A 14474-nucleotide genomic window follows, 5' to 3' on the forward strand; every position below is an offset into this window, starting at 1 on the left:
GCGCCATACAGACACTAGAGGTCAATTAGGACATCTAGCGCCTGACAACGATGCCGGCTGCAGCCGGCGCCCACACAGCCCACGACGCCTGCTACAGCCGGGGGCTGCGATATGTGGGGTGCAGTTGGGCGGTGGGCACCTGCGGGGCGGCCGCGCCCACAGGCCGCAGTGCCCCGGGCAGAGGCCCAGCTTGCCTGCACCTAGAATTGCTCCTGTGTACACTGCGGGGGGGAGGGGGGGGGGGCAGCTGTAACATGTGCAGAGAGAATTAGATTTGGGTGGGTTTATATTGTTTCTGTGCAGGGTAAATACTGGCTGCTTTATATTTACACTACAATTTAGAATTCAGTTTGAACACACCCCACCCAAATCTAACTCTCTCACATTTTATATCTTCCCCACCTGCAGTGCACATGGTTTTGCCCATTTGCTAACAAATTTGTTGCTGCGATCTGGTCTGAATTAGGCCCATATACAGGGCACCCTGGCTGCAGACTGATTACTGCAGTCATGTGTAGAGAATCAGGTCTGCGATTGGTAGAGCACCAGTCAGCTGATCTCAGACAAGATGGCAGCACCCATGTCCCGACAGCACCAACACCATGTGAGGGAATCAAACAGATTTTGGTATTGGCATTACTTCCTGACAGCCTAAGAGAGAGATGTACTGCCTTACAGCGACAGCGCTAGGTACAGTACAGTGACGGGGATTTCCAGTCTGGCATGTACTAACACATACCTCCCAACATGACCCTCTCCAGGAGGGACAGAATGCTCTGCTCCTGGACTTCCCTCTTAATTTATGATTGTCATCACCTGTGCGGAAACACCTTTCTTCTCCATTAACCTGTTTAACACAGGTGCCGGCAATCATACATTAAGAGAAAAGTCCAGGAGCAGATCATTTTGTCCCTCCTGGAGAGGATCATGTTGCGAGGTATGCTAACACGTACACAGAGATGGTCATATTGAGACACACACACAAGGAGGATCACATATAGGGGTCTCTTCATGAAGTAGTGAAAGAGTGGTGAAGTGGGCCAGTAGAGAAGTTGCCCATGGCACAGGCCTCACCTTTACCTCTTCATTAATATGGTTCTCCTGAAATCGTTAGAGCCCCACTCCCCACAGGACTGGGCTTAGGCAAACATAATTGTTTTAAATATAGTGAGAACCAACAGATTGTAACCAGTGGAATACCTTTATGATGTATAACCTGGAATTTAGCTGACCCATATCCAGGTAAATCCCTGCTTATTTCAATAAACTGGAAATTATAATATGTTGTAAAGACAAGTGCTGCTCTCCTTTTTGTTCGGCTCAGATTACCAATATGGTTCTTTTAATAGCCACTGTTGAACTTTATAATAGAGGCAACTTTTATATAATTCTCATGCCTCATACACTATGTAGACAAAAGTGATTGGACACTGACAGCAAATAGATCAATGAGATTTTATTGGCATTAGTACTTTGTAGGTCCACCACGTGCAGTGATTACTACAGGCACCCTTCTTGGCAAACTGGCCACAAGTTCTTGGACAACAGCAGGCGTTATGTTTTGCCATTTTGCCTTAAGTACAGTGACCAACTGCGACACTGAATAAGGTACAGTTGGTCTAAAATGCACCCGCCGCTCCAAATTGTCCCAGAGGTTCTCAGTGGGGTTAAGATTTGGACTCTGAATTAGCCAGTCCATCTGGAATACCAAATTTTCTGTATACCACTTCAGCGTTGCCCTGGAAACATGACATTGCACAGCCTACGATGATCCCCTTTTCAAACTCAGCTCCTTCTGGAAAACCATTTCATTAGCAAATGATCTAATCAGTGCCCCTTAACACCTTCAGTGGCATACCTGGAAAATTTCCGGTGCCAGCTGAACTGCGCAGACTGGTAACCCTGGAAATTTTCCAGGGCATGCCACTGCTCCTCCTCCTTTCACTCCGCTCGGCCGGTGGACTTTGAAGAATGACGCGATCGCTAGAGCCCGCCAGCAAATGCTACCCGGGGGATGGCCATCGCTGGGTTATCCATCGAGGGTCACCATTGATGGATAACCTCGATGGTGTGAAACCATCTGGAATGGATCCATCGATGGTTTTACCCATTGATGGTCATACCTGCTTTATAGTACAAATGCGAACCAGGGGGCATGGCTTAGTGAGTGTTAGGGGGCGGAGCTAAGCTCAGTGCCCTGACACTTTGAGAAGAATAAATAAATTCGGTAGCACTGAACCATCGATGGTGGGAAACCATCTGGTTCTCCCCCATCGATGGTAAAAGTATTCAACATCGGTCATAGACCATGGATGATTTTGAATCATCGATGGTCATCCCTAGGTACCCCTAGGCAACAAGCATTCCCCGTGGCAACAAGCATGGATCCGAGCATAAAACCCCTGACAAAAAGCATGACGCAGTGCAAGAAACACATGGCAACGCGCAGGTAAAAAAATTAAAAAACCTGCCCTGGGAAGTGTGACCAATTCCAAAAAGTCACCACTGAAGGGGTCAATCCCGTTTTATACTTTCACGAACATGTGTCTGCTACAGGAACACACCATTTTGCTTATGCGGGGGGTGTCCCAATCGCTTCTGTCTACATAGTGTACTTGGGGAGTTATTCAGAATTATTAGATTACCATAAAAGTTAGCAATTGGGCAAAACCATGTTGCACTGCAGGTGGGGCAGATGTAACATGTGCAGAGAGAATTAGTTTTGGGTGGGTTACATTGTTTCTGTTCATACAGTAGTAAATACTGGCCCAGGCCCAAATGTATTAAGCCTTAAAAAGAGATAAAGTGGAGATGGATAAATGACCAGCCTCACCTTCCTAACTGCCATGTCACAGGCTGCGTTTGAAAAATGACAGCTAGGAGCTGATTGGCTGGTCATTTATCACTCTTTATCCATCTCCACTTTATCTCTTGTTGAGGCTTAATACATTTGGGCCCCTACACTGCAATTTAGATTTCATTTTGAACACACCTCACCCAATCTAACTCTCTCTGCACATGTTACATATGCCCCACCTGCAATGCAAAATGGTTTTGTCCAATTGCTAACTTTTTTGGTTTGCTAACAACTCTGAATAACCCCTTTTATTCAGCAGCCACTGATGGTTGTGCAAATTGTAGTGTACAATATCTGAGTCATATCATAGCTCTTAGGCAGTATTACATACCCTCCAACTGTACCTTTTTTATGGTCTGTATCGATTTTTGGCTCTCCAAACTTCCATAGAAAGTACAGGAAAAGGGGCGTGACCACACACCCCTTTACCCATGACCACGCCCCCTTTTCTAATTAGTACTGATTTTTATGTGTCAAATGTTGCAGGGTATGGTATTACTTTTGCTGTTGCTGATGAGAAGTTGAGATGTAAAAAACACAGCTGAGTTTTCTAGCCCGAAAGGCAGCCCATATCATAGCAGTCTCAGGCAGAGCTTTGCCAAGCAGAGATCAAACGATGACTTGTTTTTGGCAGGTTTTCCATGCTTATGCATTTCTCTGCATTGTCCAGCAGTGTCCAGCACGATTAACAAATGTGTGCAGTAATTACCCCTCCAACTAAACTACCGCACAGTCCTATTCTTGAAACTTCTAGAGTTAAGGACATACAGTAGTGCCTAATTCAGACCTGATCGCTGTTGTGCATTTTCGCACAGCAGCCGATCAGGTCTGAACTGTGCATGCGCCAGATAGCCAATGGCCATCTCAGCCCAGCGATCGCCTCTGCCTGATTGACAGGCAGAGGTGGTCACTGGGTTGGAGGGTGCGGGCCGGCGGCGTTTGGCCGCCGTTTTGGGGGCATGGTCCGAGCAACGAAGGCGTGCCCGGACCGTGCGGGAAGGGGGGGGGCGGGCTTCGGCGACTGCATGACATCACACGCAGCCGCTGCGACCCGGACAGCAACGGGTAGCTTCCTGCCAACGCGCAGAAGCTACGCAGGTAGGGAGCTACTCAAGTACAAAAGCATCTCCGCCGTGCGATGCTTTTGTAGTTGTGCAGGGGGATAGGGCCAGATATGCGGGGCGGACTAGCCCAATGCTGGGCATCCCCCTGCATGTCTGAGTAACTGATCGTAGCCATGCACGGCTACGATCAGGTCTGAATTAGGCCCATACTCTACCTTGACTAGTGCTGTAATGGACACTTCCAGTGTGTAAGGGAGAATTCTTAGTCATCTCAGAACATTGAAACTTGAAAGGCTCTGCAGCCAGCTGACTAGACAAGTCACAGTAGTTGACGGGATCACATACATGGGAAATACTGTATGTCCATTATAGGGCTGAGGGGGTGAATATCTCCTGGTCAACGTGAATAATTGAGAAAATAATTCACATTCTTAATTATTATAGATGGGATTTCTGTGTGCACAAGAAAGTCAGTCTCTCTCTTTCTATATATATATATATATATATATATATATATAACATGTCAGGGTTGCGGGGGTCATGATGCAGTGTAATATGTCATCACACACCCCACCGATCAATGCTGTAACATGCGGCACCATGCAACAAAGAACAGGAGCCCAATTCACCGCAAATCTTGTCATCAAACCCACTTCATTCCTTTAGAGTCCATTAGATTCAGCGTTATTGTGCATTAAAGGGGATGCTCTCCCAACAGTTCTAGAAGTGTTTGTGTTCGCATTCTGGCAGCTGTCTTAATATCTGATTAGTTAAATGTCAGTTCTAATAACCCGGAGACCTGACATTGGAGCTGCTGTGTCCTGGTTTTCCAAGAACAGTCCTGTTAGTTTAAGCTGAGATCTCTTTTCCAGATTTCAGAGGCTTGCTATACCTTGATAAACATGATTCCTACTAGGCTTTTCCAACTATTTTACTGCATTATGCATAGCTCCCAACATTTACATTCTTCTAAGCTGGACCTTTCTGCGCAGCGAAGTTGCACCCGCTCGAAAAGGGGGTGTAGCCTTGAGAAAAGGGGCGTGATTTAGCGGAAATGCCGCGACCACCTGCCACGTGCGCACAGTGTCTATTCACCGCGTCTATTCACATACGCATAGCGTCTATTCACCGCTGCTCTGCTATGCAGGGCAGCGTGTACAGGAGCCTCCCAAATGCCCCCCCCCCCTGCACCGCAGGACACTGCGGCCCACGGGTGGGACAGCGGGACAGTCCCAAAAAACGGGACTGTCCTACGAAAATCAGGACAGTTGGGAGGTATGCATGTCACCTGGCTTACATATATCTCACTTTCATGGTTACGCACATCAGGAGAACGTGTATTCCAAGTGAGTACTAAACACTGTCTTTGTATGTGTAACTGATGGCAAATGTTTTATTAACATACATGCTTTAATTAATCTAATCTAATTATCTTGGGGTTTATTTTTTCATTAACAAACTGAATAACCCCTTGCGCTATTTAATTAGAGGCAACATGACATGAATACACTCAATAAATAATTATAAGATAATTTTAATATCTAAAAAATCAATCATGTATAGGTTACATAGACATAATCATAAAAAATTGAGTTAATTAGTATGCGCATACAAGTAAAAAAAGCTGAATGTTAAACCTACTAATTGAGCATAAGAGGTGGATCATATAGCTACTAGTGACCACATAGGGCTAATTCAATAATCATAAGTTGACAATGTCCTTAATTTTTGTTCTCAGAATATGACAGTCCCATTAGATGTGCTCATAAATATTTCATGATTGATTATCATGTGGTGTGATAAAAATAAATATGGAGCTTTAGTTTAGGTATATACCAATATATGAGTTTAACCAATTGCTCATAAGGATGAATAGTTCTTTACATGTGGAAAAGATATCCAGAATATATGGAGGAAATTTGTATATCACCCGGGGCTTGGTGCACAGAAAGCACCTGTAGAAGAAATCTCCCGTCTTCCACAGTCCGTAAGTGGCGTCCTCCGTCTCCCACTGTGTCTGGCTCTCATACACACACCTTGGATCGCTTGGAGAGAGAGAGGGGTTGGTCCGGCTTCCGGAGCTCTGCGCACCGCAGGCGCTGATCAGTTGATTTTGCTCCCGTCTTCAAGCCGCCGCATATAGCGTCCTCCCGTCTCCCACTTGTCAATCTCGAGCAGTGCTGCACATCAATGTGGACCTATAAGCAATGTCCACTGGGTCACCTAGGGCACCTTCTCTGACGCGTTTTGCTTCTAATTGAAGCTTCCTCATAGAGTAAAAACTTTATGACAATAGAGCCCTTTTTAAATGACAGCCTCATACTCGATTGGTGTAATCATCCACCTAGAAATGTAACACCTGTCTAAGATCCACCTCCTGATCCACCTCCTTGCTCATTAGAAAGTTCACATTAACCTTTCATATGCCCGCCTGTCTAGACACACATCTTACTAAAATAAAGACGTAGTGGTAATATCTATAAATACATGAATAAATATAATATATCTACGAATGATGAAACGTCCTGTTTTTATCCAGTAATTCGTCGTAAACCATAATAATGGTAATTGCAAAACAAATATATGTAAAAATATGGTATAATCCTTTCACATCACATTAGGGTATAAAACATCCGGGAATCGAACTAATTACTCTAGCTATGGTAAACTGATACTCTACCTCAAGGCTATTTGTATTCCTGATAGACTACAATGTTTTTTAATCGAGATGGTAATAAAAAAATAATGAATATGATAAATAAATGAGAGAACCCATATATTTTTACTTTGTTCAAAAACAGTACACATCCATTATACAATCAAGGACAATCTATATGGCATAAACACTCAAAGTGCACATGCATATACATACATACACACCTAATTATATACACACATACATACCCGCGCACAATAAAGATATGTCCATCTACATAGTCCCTCTGTACATTAGATATCATTGGGTATCACCAGGACAAGATCCTGTGACCTCAAATCTAAGAGAGCATTCCTATACCTCTACTCTATACGTTCGTATCTAAGAAACGAACCCAAGATGTATTTGAGTCTATTAGGGACTAGTCTCTCTATTTATACAGTTTTTTAAAAAGTGACTCCCAGAACGGAAATCTTTCAACAGATATATATGAGCTTGTTGGTACCCTCCTACACGTGAAACCAGGGAATGGCCTTTTTCATTGTAAGATAAATTTCATTGCCTATACTTTAATATGTGTGTTTCTCACAAAATAAGTAAAATAAAATAATAATTTTCTCCTTTTTCTGTACAGGAGAAGATTAAAGACATTGGAGACAAACAACCGGAAAAGTGAGTGGTGACCATTTCCTGACGTGTATAGATTTCTTGCGGCTGACTTCAGCTAATATTTCATAATTAAGTTAAATTTCAATGATACAATTGTGTCTATTCACAGTCGGCTATGTTGTAATAAACTTGTATTCACATAATTGTAGGGGTATCTAGTGTTCATTATAGCACCCTGCACCTGTCACAACCCGTGCAGTACCTCGTTGCTCTCTGCTCTGGTGCTTCTAGCACACTATGGTCTGTGTGAGATACAGACCAGACTGTGCTAAAAGCACCAGAGCAGTGAGTAACACCACAAGCAGGAAAGAGGTACTGATACAGACCAGAGTGTGCTAGAAGCACCAGAGTAGAGATCGACACCCCAGGCAGGAAAATGGTACTGCGCGGGTTATGACAGGTGCTGTGTGCTAATATGAACACTATGGGGTATATTTACTAAAAGTCAATGTAGGGCGATGTTAATCGATTTTTGGTCAGTGTTGGGTCAATTTTTTTGATTGATTTTGTATTCCGGGGTCTAAATTCCACATTTACAAACACATCATTTTTGCATTTTTTTTAAACGCTATCAAAAATCATCTGTTGGTAATTGTGTGAATTAGATTCTTAAACACAAAATTGATCAAAAATTGTCCAAACATCAACCTAGCACCGACCAAAATTGACTTTAAGTAAATATACCTCTACGTATCTATAATGGGTACAGGATGTGCAGTGCACATAGGCTCCTGGGTCCTTGCACCTGTACATAATACATTATACTAACTTCTCTGGTGTCAGCTCCACAGATATCTCTGGAAAAAAAAACAGCCATGTATTTTTATTTCATTTGCATTTGGCCAAGTTATTCCACCTTAAAACCTAATTTTGGCAAACATCTGAAGATTATGATAGGAATTGTGCTTAATCAAAACAGGGAAACTACAGAATTATATCTGGTTTAAAATATATTCCCATAAAGATTATGTTAATTATGCATACAGACCAAATACAATTTTGACCCTTCTCTTTTGCAGTGCTTGTTTCGAACGTGATATTTGCTTGTAGTACTGTGTCCAATTAAGGGTGGGATCAGTGATGCAAGTATGCGGGTACGCTCGGGTACGGAGTACCCTTAAGAATATGACAGCGGGTACTTAGTACCACCTGCCACACACTTTACACCCGTGACCGCCATTACCACAATTATAATGCACACAAAGTAACAAGACCATGGTGCTTGTCAGCATGACAGAGCCTCCCAGTTTGTCAGGGTTACTGGGAACGCAAAGGTGATGTCATGACGCCACAACACACTTCCTCCTCTGGCGGCTGTGGCTGGCGTGAAGAGAGGAGCCTGATTGCACTTTCCTGCAGCGTCTCTTGCTGGGTGCATTAATTTCTAATATAATGTGGACACTACTATATATGTCTGTTATTGTGGGGTATTAATACATATTTCTATTGTAATGTGGACACTACTATATATTTCTATTATTCCAGGGGCACTACTATGCTATATATTCCTGTTATAATGGAGGCATTATTATATATTGTTATTACATTGGGGGCATTACTATATATATTTATTATACTGGGGGTAGTACTATATATTTCTAGCCTTGCCTCCAGAGTGCAGAGAAAAGAGGCTTTGTAGTGTCGCCACACCACTAGTGTCATGTAGCCACTCCCACTTGCAGCGTGTGGCCACACACCCTCACAACACATGACCACTCCCACTTTCGGCACTCCGTACCACTAAGAAAATATTTCTACTTGCACCACTGGGTGGGATAGTAATACATTGTTGGGCCTATAGCAGCACTCGGGGAGGGTCACACTCCACTGTAGATTCCTATGCCACTGGTCTGTTCAGCAATAACCTGAGTGGGAGACTTCTGAGCATAAGCAGTATGAGGAATGCACCCAGTGCACATACGTATGCTGCCAAGAAGAGGCTTTTTCTCTGATATCATGACGGGAGTGAGCAGAGATGGACCAGAGCTGTCTAACAGCCCTAGCATTGTATCTTGCGTGCACAAATGGGGTCATGGTGACAGCTCATGGGGGTGTGCTGCAAGTCATGGGGGCCTGGCGGCCAAGCAGAGCAGGACAAGGACATCCGCTTTTCGTACAAAAAGTGTCTAATGGAGAGCAGTAACATAGAAAGTGCCATTATCATACCTCCCAACTGTCCCGATTTTGGCGGTCTGTCCCACCCGCGCACAGTGTCCCGCGGTGGGGGGGCAGTTGGGAGATCCCCCCTGTCACTCGCTGCTCTGAGCAGAGCAGCGGTGAATAGATGTTGTGTGCATGCGCACAGTGTCTATTCCCCGACAGAAAGGGACAGGGGGCATGGCCAGCAGCTCAGTGAGCACTGTTCATGCCCCCATACTGACGGAAACTGGGGGCGTGGCCTGTGAGTGTGGCGCTTGCAGCGAAGCCACCCTTACCAACTAGGCCACACACCCATCCGATAAGCCACACCCCCTAATTTCAGGCGTGCATCAAAGATTAAATAGTGGAGAATAAATCAATCACAGTCTTACGCCCTTTACTGGGCAATATGCGGCGGGGGAGTCTGGGTCTATGCCTGTACCAAACTTTGCACACCCTATTATCATGCACGATATGGACATATCAACATATCCAGTCTAATGTTGACAGCAGATTCACTCCTTTATTTCACTTTTGTTTCAGCTACTCTCTGCACTATTAAGAGTGACCTAATTTTTTGGGATATATTAAGAGCCACACATTGTCTGGTAGTGATTATCAGGGTAGCACTTATCTACGTGCATGATAATAGGGTGTGCAAAGTTTGGTACAGGCATAGACCTAGACTACCCCGCTGTGTATTGCCCAGTGAAGGGCGTAAGATGTGATTGATTTATTCTCCACCGTTTTACCGTCCACTGCTCACATTGACTGATTTTACATTTTTTTAGTTTTTTCCTTAGGAGATTTTATTTTAAGGTAACATAGAAAAAGTTACGTTTTAACTGTACTCAGTTACATACGTTATACTATTTTGTCTAAGAGTGCGCCAAAAAAAAGAGTCTTCTTTCTTTTTTCTTGTGACATATATACACAGTATAGAACTAAGGGGGTCATTCCGCGTTGATTGCACGTAGCAACTTTTTCCTGCTTGTGCGATCAACTTGGCGCCGCCTATGGGGGAGTGTATTTTAGCATAGCAGGGCTGTGATCGCTTGTGCAACCCTGCTATGCTTCAAATGTTTCCTGCAAAACAAGACCAGCCTGCAAAACAAGACTTACCCCATGCGACGGATCTAGCGATGAAGGTCCCGGCTGTGACGTCAGACATCCGCCCCTCCAAACGCCTGGACACGCCTGCGTTCGCCTTACCACGCCCGGAAAACGGCGAGTAGACGCCCCGATCCTCCTTCCCGCTGTCAATCTTCTTGCGATCGGGCCTGCGATTGCTTTCCTCGGTCCTGGCGTCGTTGCCTGGCGACTGCCGTCGCTGGGCAACGACGCGTGTGCGCCTTGCGGGCGCCGTGCAGCCGCAGTCCCGACCCGTTCGCACCGCAGCGAAGAACCGCTGCGTGTGAACAGGTCAGAATGATCCCCCCAAGCTGCCCTTATCTTTGTGCAGTCACTAAGCTTATGGGTTATCGCCTTCTCAGTAACCGTATAGGAGCGATGTGCTGTTAGGGCCCTGTAGCTGCAGAATGAGAGAAGCAGCAGCGGCAACGCAGTAATATAGGCAGTTACCATTATGACATCACAGCATACACAGTTACCATTATGACATCACAGCATGCACAGTTACCATTATGACATCACAGCATGGCCTCACACACCCCACCAGGCTGGCCAGGACTAGTTATTTCCAGTTGAGATCCTTGTTGTCTTTTGCATGACAGACCAAGTGGGATGTGATTTTTAAAACTATTACATTCACATCAGAATATTATGTATTATGTTATATGGCAGGGATTTCTTAATCTTTGGCCATGTGAGGTTTTGAAGAAACGCAATTTTCATCACAGTTACTTTTTTTTTTAATGTTACAATGAATCCATAATCACCACAATGAAGGATAAAACACTAGTTTATGATACTGAGCTTCCCCAGAAGTATTGGGATGCTTTTACTTAAACATAATATTAGCCATAAAACTCAATACTACGTTTTCTCCCTTTCCCGTTAGAAACTACAGAGCAACTATGTAAAGCGTTGTCCAATTATTGTCAATTAGAACTTATCCTTGGAAGGCAGAAACCACAAGAGCACATTACTTAGCTAAAATCGATTAGTTCATGTTAATGTGACTGCAGTAAATAAGGGAAGATTTATCAAAGCTTGGAGAGAGATACAGTACCAACCAAATATCTCTTAACTGTCATTTTGCAAACACAGCCTGTACTTTATCTCTCTCCAAGCTTTGATAAATCTCCCCCATGGAGTAAAACACCCTGGCAAGGGTCTCTGTGTTGATATGGGCCTGGGAATATTTGTGGGATTCAGTATTCAAATATATGTACACAGTGGGGGTCATTCCGACCCGTTCACACGCAGCGGTTCTTCGCTGCGGTGCGAATGGGTCGGAACTGCGGCTGCGCGGCACCCCGCATTGCACATGCGCGTCATTGCCCAGCGACGGCAGTCACCAGGCAACGACGCCAGGTCCGAGGAGAAAGCAATCACAGGCCCGATCGCAAGAAGATTGCCAGCGGGAAGGAGGATCGGGGTGTCTACTCACCGTTTCCCGGGTGTGGTAAGGCGAGCGCTGGCGTGTCCAGGCATTTGGAGGGCGGATGTCTGACGTCACAGCCGGGATCTTCATCGCTGGATCCGTCGCATGGGGTAATTAGGTGCAGGGCTGGTCTTGTTTTGCAGAATACTTTTTTAGCATAGCAGGGCTGCACAAGTGATCGCAGCCCTGCTATGCTAAAATACACTCTCCCATAGACGGCATCAAGTTGATCGCATGAGCAGCAAAAACTTGCTACGTGCGATCAACTCGGAATGACCACCAGTTTCGGACTGGGGCATTAAGGGCCCACCAGGGAATACAGTTATAGATGTCTAAGCTTTTGGAGTGTGGCCAGCCACCATATGGACTTGGCCAACCATTAAGAGGACATGTAAAGAACTTGGCCCTTTTATCTATAGAAGGGGACAGGGTTGTGTCAGGAGTCAGGACCAACCATTTTGATTGGCAGGAGTGCTAATCTTGGTGTAGTTTCCCTAAAAACAAACCATGCATTAAAGTTCATCAATGATCCTGCTCCACCAAATTACTAACTTCTAGATGAGGGTCTGGGGCCCCCAGGCAGTGGGGGCCACCAGGGATTTCCCCTGTACACCACCCCTAGTGGCTGTATGCCATGATTCACGGGTCAGTGGTGAGGGGGCAGGGCCAATATGACATGAATCTAATAGAATCACATCATATTGGTTCCACCCCCTCCCCACCAACCTGCAAATCGCTGCATTCTGCCATGGGATTGGGGCCTAATGATAAAAAGTGCCCCAGACCCCCAACAATGACTTCCTGCAGCATCCTTTTCCCTCAGGGCAGGCTCCAGAAGTCAGTGTAAGTGTGTGTATATGTTCTGTGTAATACATTAACATGGATTATATGAATACTTTTAATAAACTATTCCTATTGCATTTGGTGGCCGATAAGATCAAATGGGTGAAACTGGGTGCTTCAAGTGAGGATTATTTCTCTTACGTCCTAGAGGATGCTGGGGGCACATTAGTACCATGGGGTATAGACGGGTCCACTAGGAGCATTGGGTACTTTAAGAAATCAATAGGGTGCACTGGCTCCTCCCTCTTTGCCCCTCCTACCAGACTTGGTTAAGAAAATGTGCCCGGAGGAGCCGGTCACTCTTAGGGAAGCTCCTGAAGAGTTTTCTGCATTTATTTTCTGTTTGTTGTTTTCAGGCAGGTCTGATTTTCACCAGACTGCCTGCTTCGTGGGACTTAGAGGGGAGACCGGCCCAACTTCCTAAAGAGTTAATGGTCCCGTTTCTCTGCTGACAGGACACTGAGCTCCTGAGGGAGTCATTCTCAAGCACCACCACAGCGAGCGTACCCTCTCGCAGCATGCCGCCACCCCTAACAGAGCCAGAAGATAGATGACTGGTGAGTACAGCACCGGCGTCCCGGTTAACGGGTCGTCAGCGGGAATGGTGGCACAAGGGTAGGAGCGCAGGCTGCTCTCCAAGGGGCTCAGAGGACATACACAGATGTGTGTCCCACTGTGAGGGGCGCGCTGAGCCACCAATGCATACCCACACTGGCTATCATACCTAAGAAGGGTTTTAACCCTCTGTTAGGCTTAAAAATTACCTCAGGCCAGTATAAAAAAGTGGGAAGCCGAGCGCCATTACGGGGGCGGGGCTTTACTATGAGCGGATCCAGCAGCTCACCAGCGCCATTTTCCCTCTGCAGATTACACTGACAGGAATCACAGGGATGCGCAGCTCCTCCACAAAGACTCCACGTCTCCTCAGTGGTATCAGGGGGTCCTAGAAGGGGGGGGAGTGTTGTAGTATACTAAGCCCTATTAAGGGACTTAGGGGGACATTTACTAAGCAGTGATAAGAGCGGAGAAGTGAGCCAGTGGAGAAATTGCCCCATCAAGAGAGATGAACTGGATAAGTAGATATCCAAGGCTACAGCGGGTAAGTCTACGTACCTTCCTTCCGCAGCACCCTCAGCTAGGAAGACCTGTTGTGCTCCAACTCTGCAGTCCTTTCACACAGCGAAATTCAAAGGCAAATCCAAAGGTTCTTCTACAGCCTTCAAAGGTAATAGAGGTAAACCCAGAAAACCAGCAGCTGCAGGTTCTCAGGAACAGACCTCCGGGTCTGCTTCCTCAAAGCCTTCAGCATGACAGTGGTCCACACTGCCTGGAAGACAGGCAGGTGGGAGCTCGGTTACATTATTTCAGTCACATTTGGGCAACATCTTGCCAGGATCCCTGGGTCACCGACCTTATCACCCAGGGATACAGACTGGAGTTTCAGGGACTCCCACTTCACAGATTCTTCAAATAAGGCTTACCAGCTTCTCCGAAAGCAAATATGACTTTACAGGCAGCAATTCAAAAACTGGTACAAACTCAGGTCATTGTTCCAGTTCCATCTCAGCTACAGAACAAAGTTTATTATTCCAACCTGTTTGTGGTACCGAAACTGGACGGGCCGGTAAGAACCATTTTAAACCTCAAGTCACTGAATCCGTATTTACGGGTGTTCAAGTT

The 14474-nt window shown here is 45.5% G+C and overlaps 1 protein-coding gene across 3 annotated transcripts in view; it reads left to right on the forward strand.

Moving 5' to 3' along the window:
- Positions 1–14474, forward strand: part of RASIP1 (Ras interacting protein 1) — a 199192-nt gene that overhangs the window by 83543 nt on the left and 101175 nt on the right. For all 3 annotated transcript variants that reach the window (XM_063942723.1, XM_063942722.1, XM_063942724.1), the window contains exon 6: positions 7212–7249. In XM_063942723.1, coding sequence (XP_063798793.1) covers positions 7212–7249 — 38 coding nt within the window. The remainder of the gene's footprint in view (positions 1–7211; positions 7250–14474) is intronic.

Source organism: Pseudophryne corroboree, chromosome 10 (genome assembly GCF_028390025.1).
Source record: "Pseudophryne corroboree isolate aPseCor3 chromosome 10, aPseCor3.hap2, whole genome shotgun sequence".
NCBI lineage: Eukaryota > Metazoa > Chordata > Amphibia > Anura > Myobatrachidae > Pseudophryne > Pseudophryne corroboree.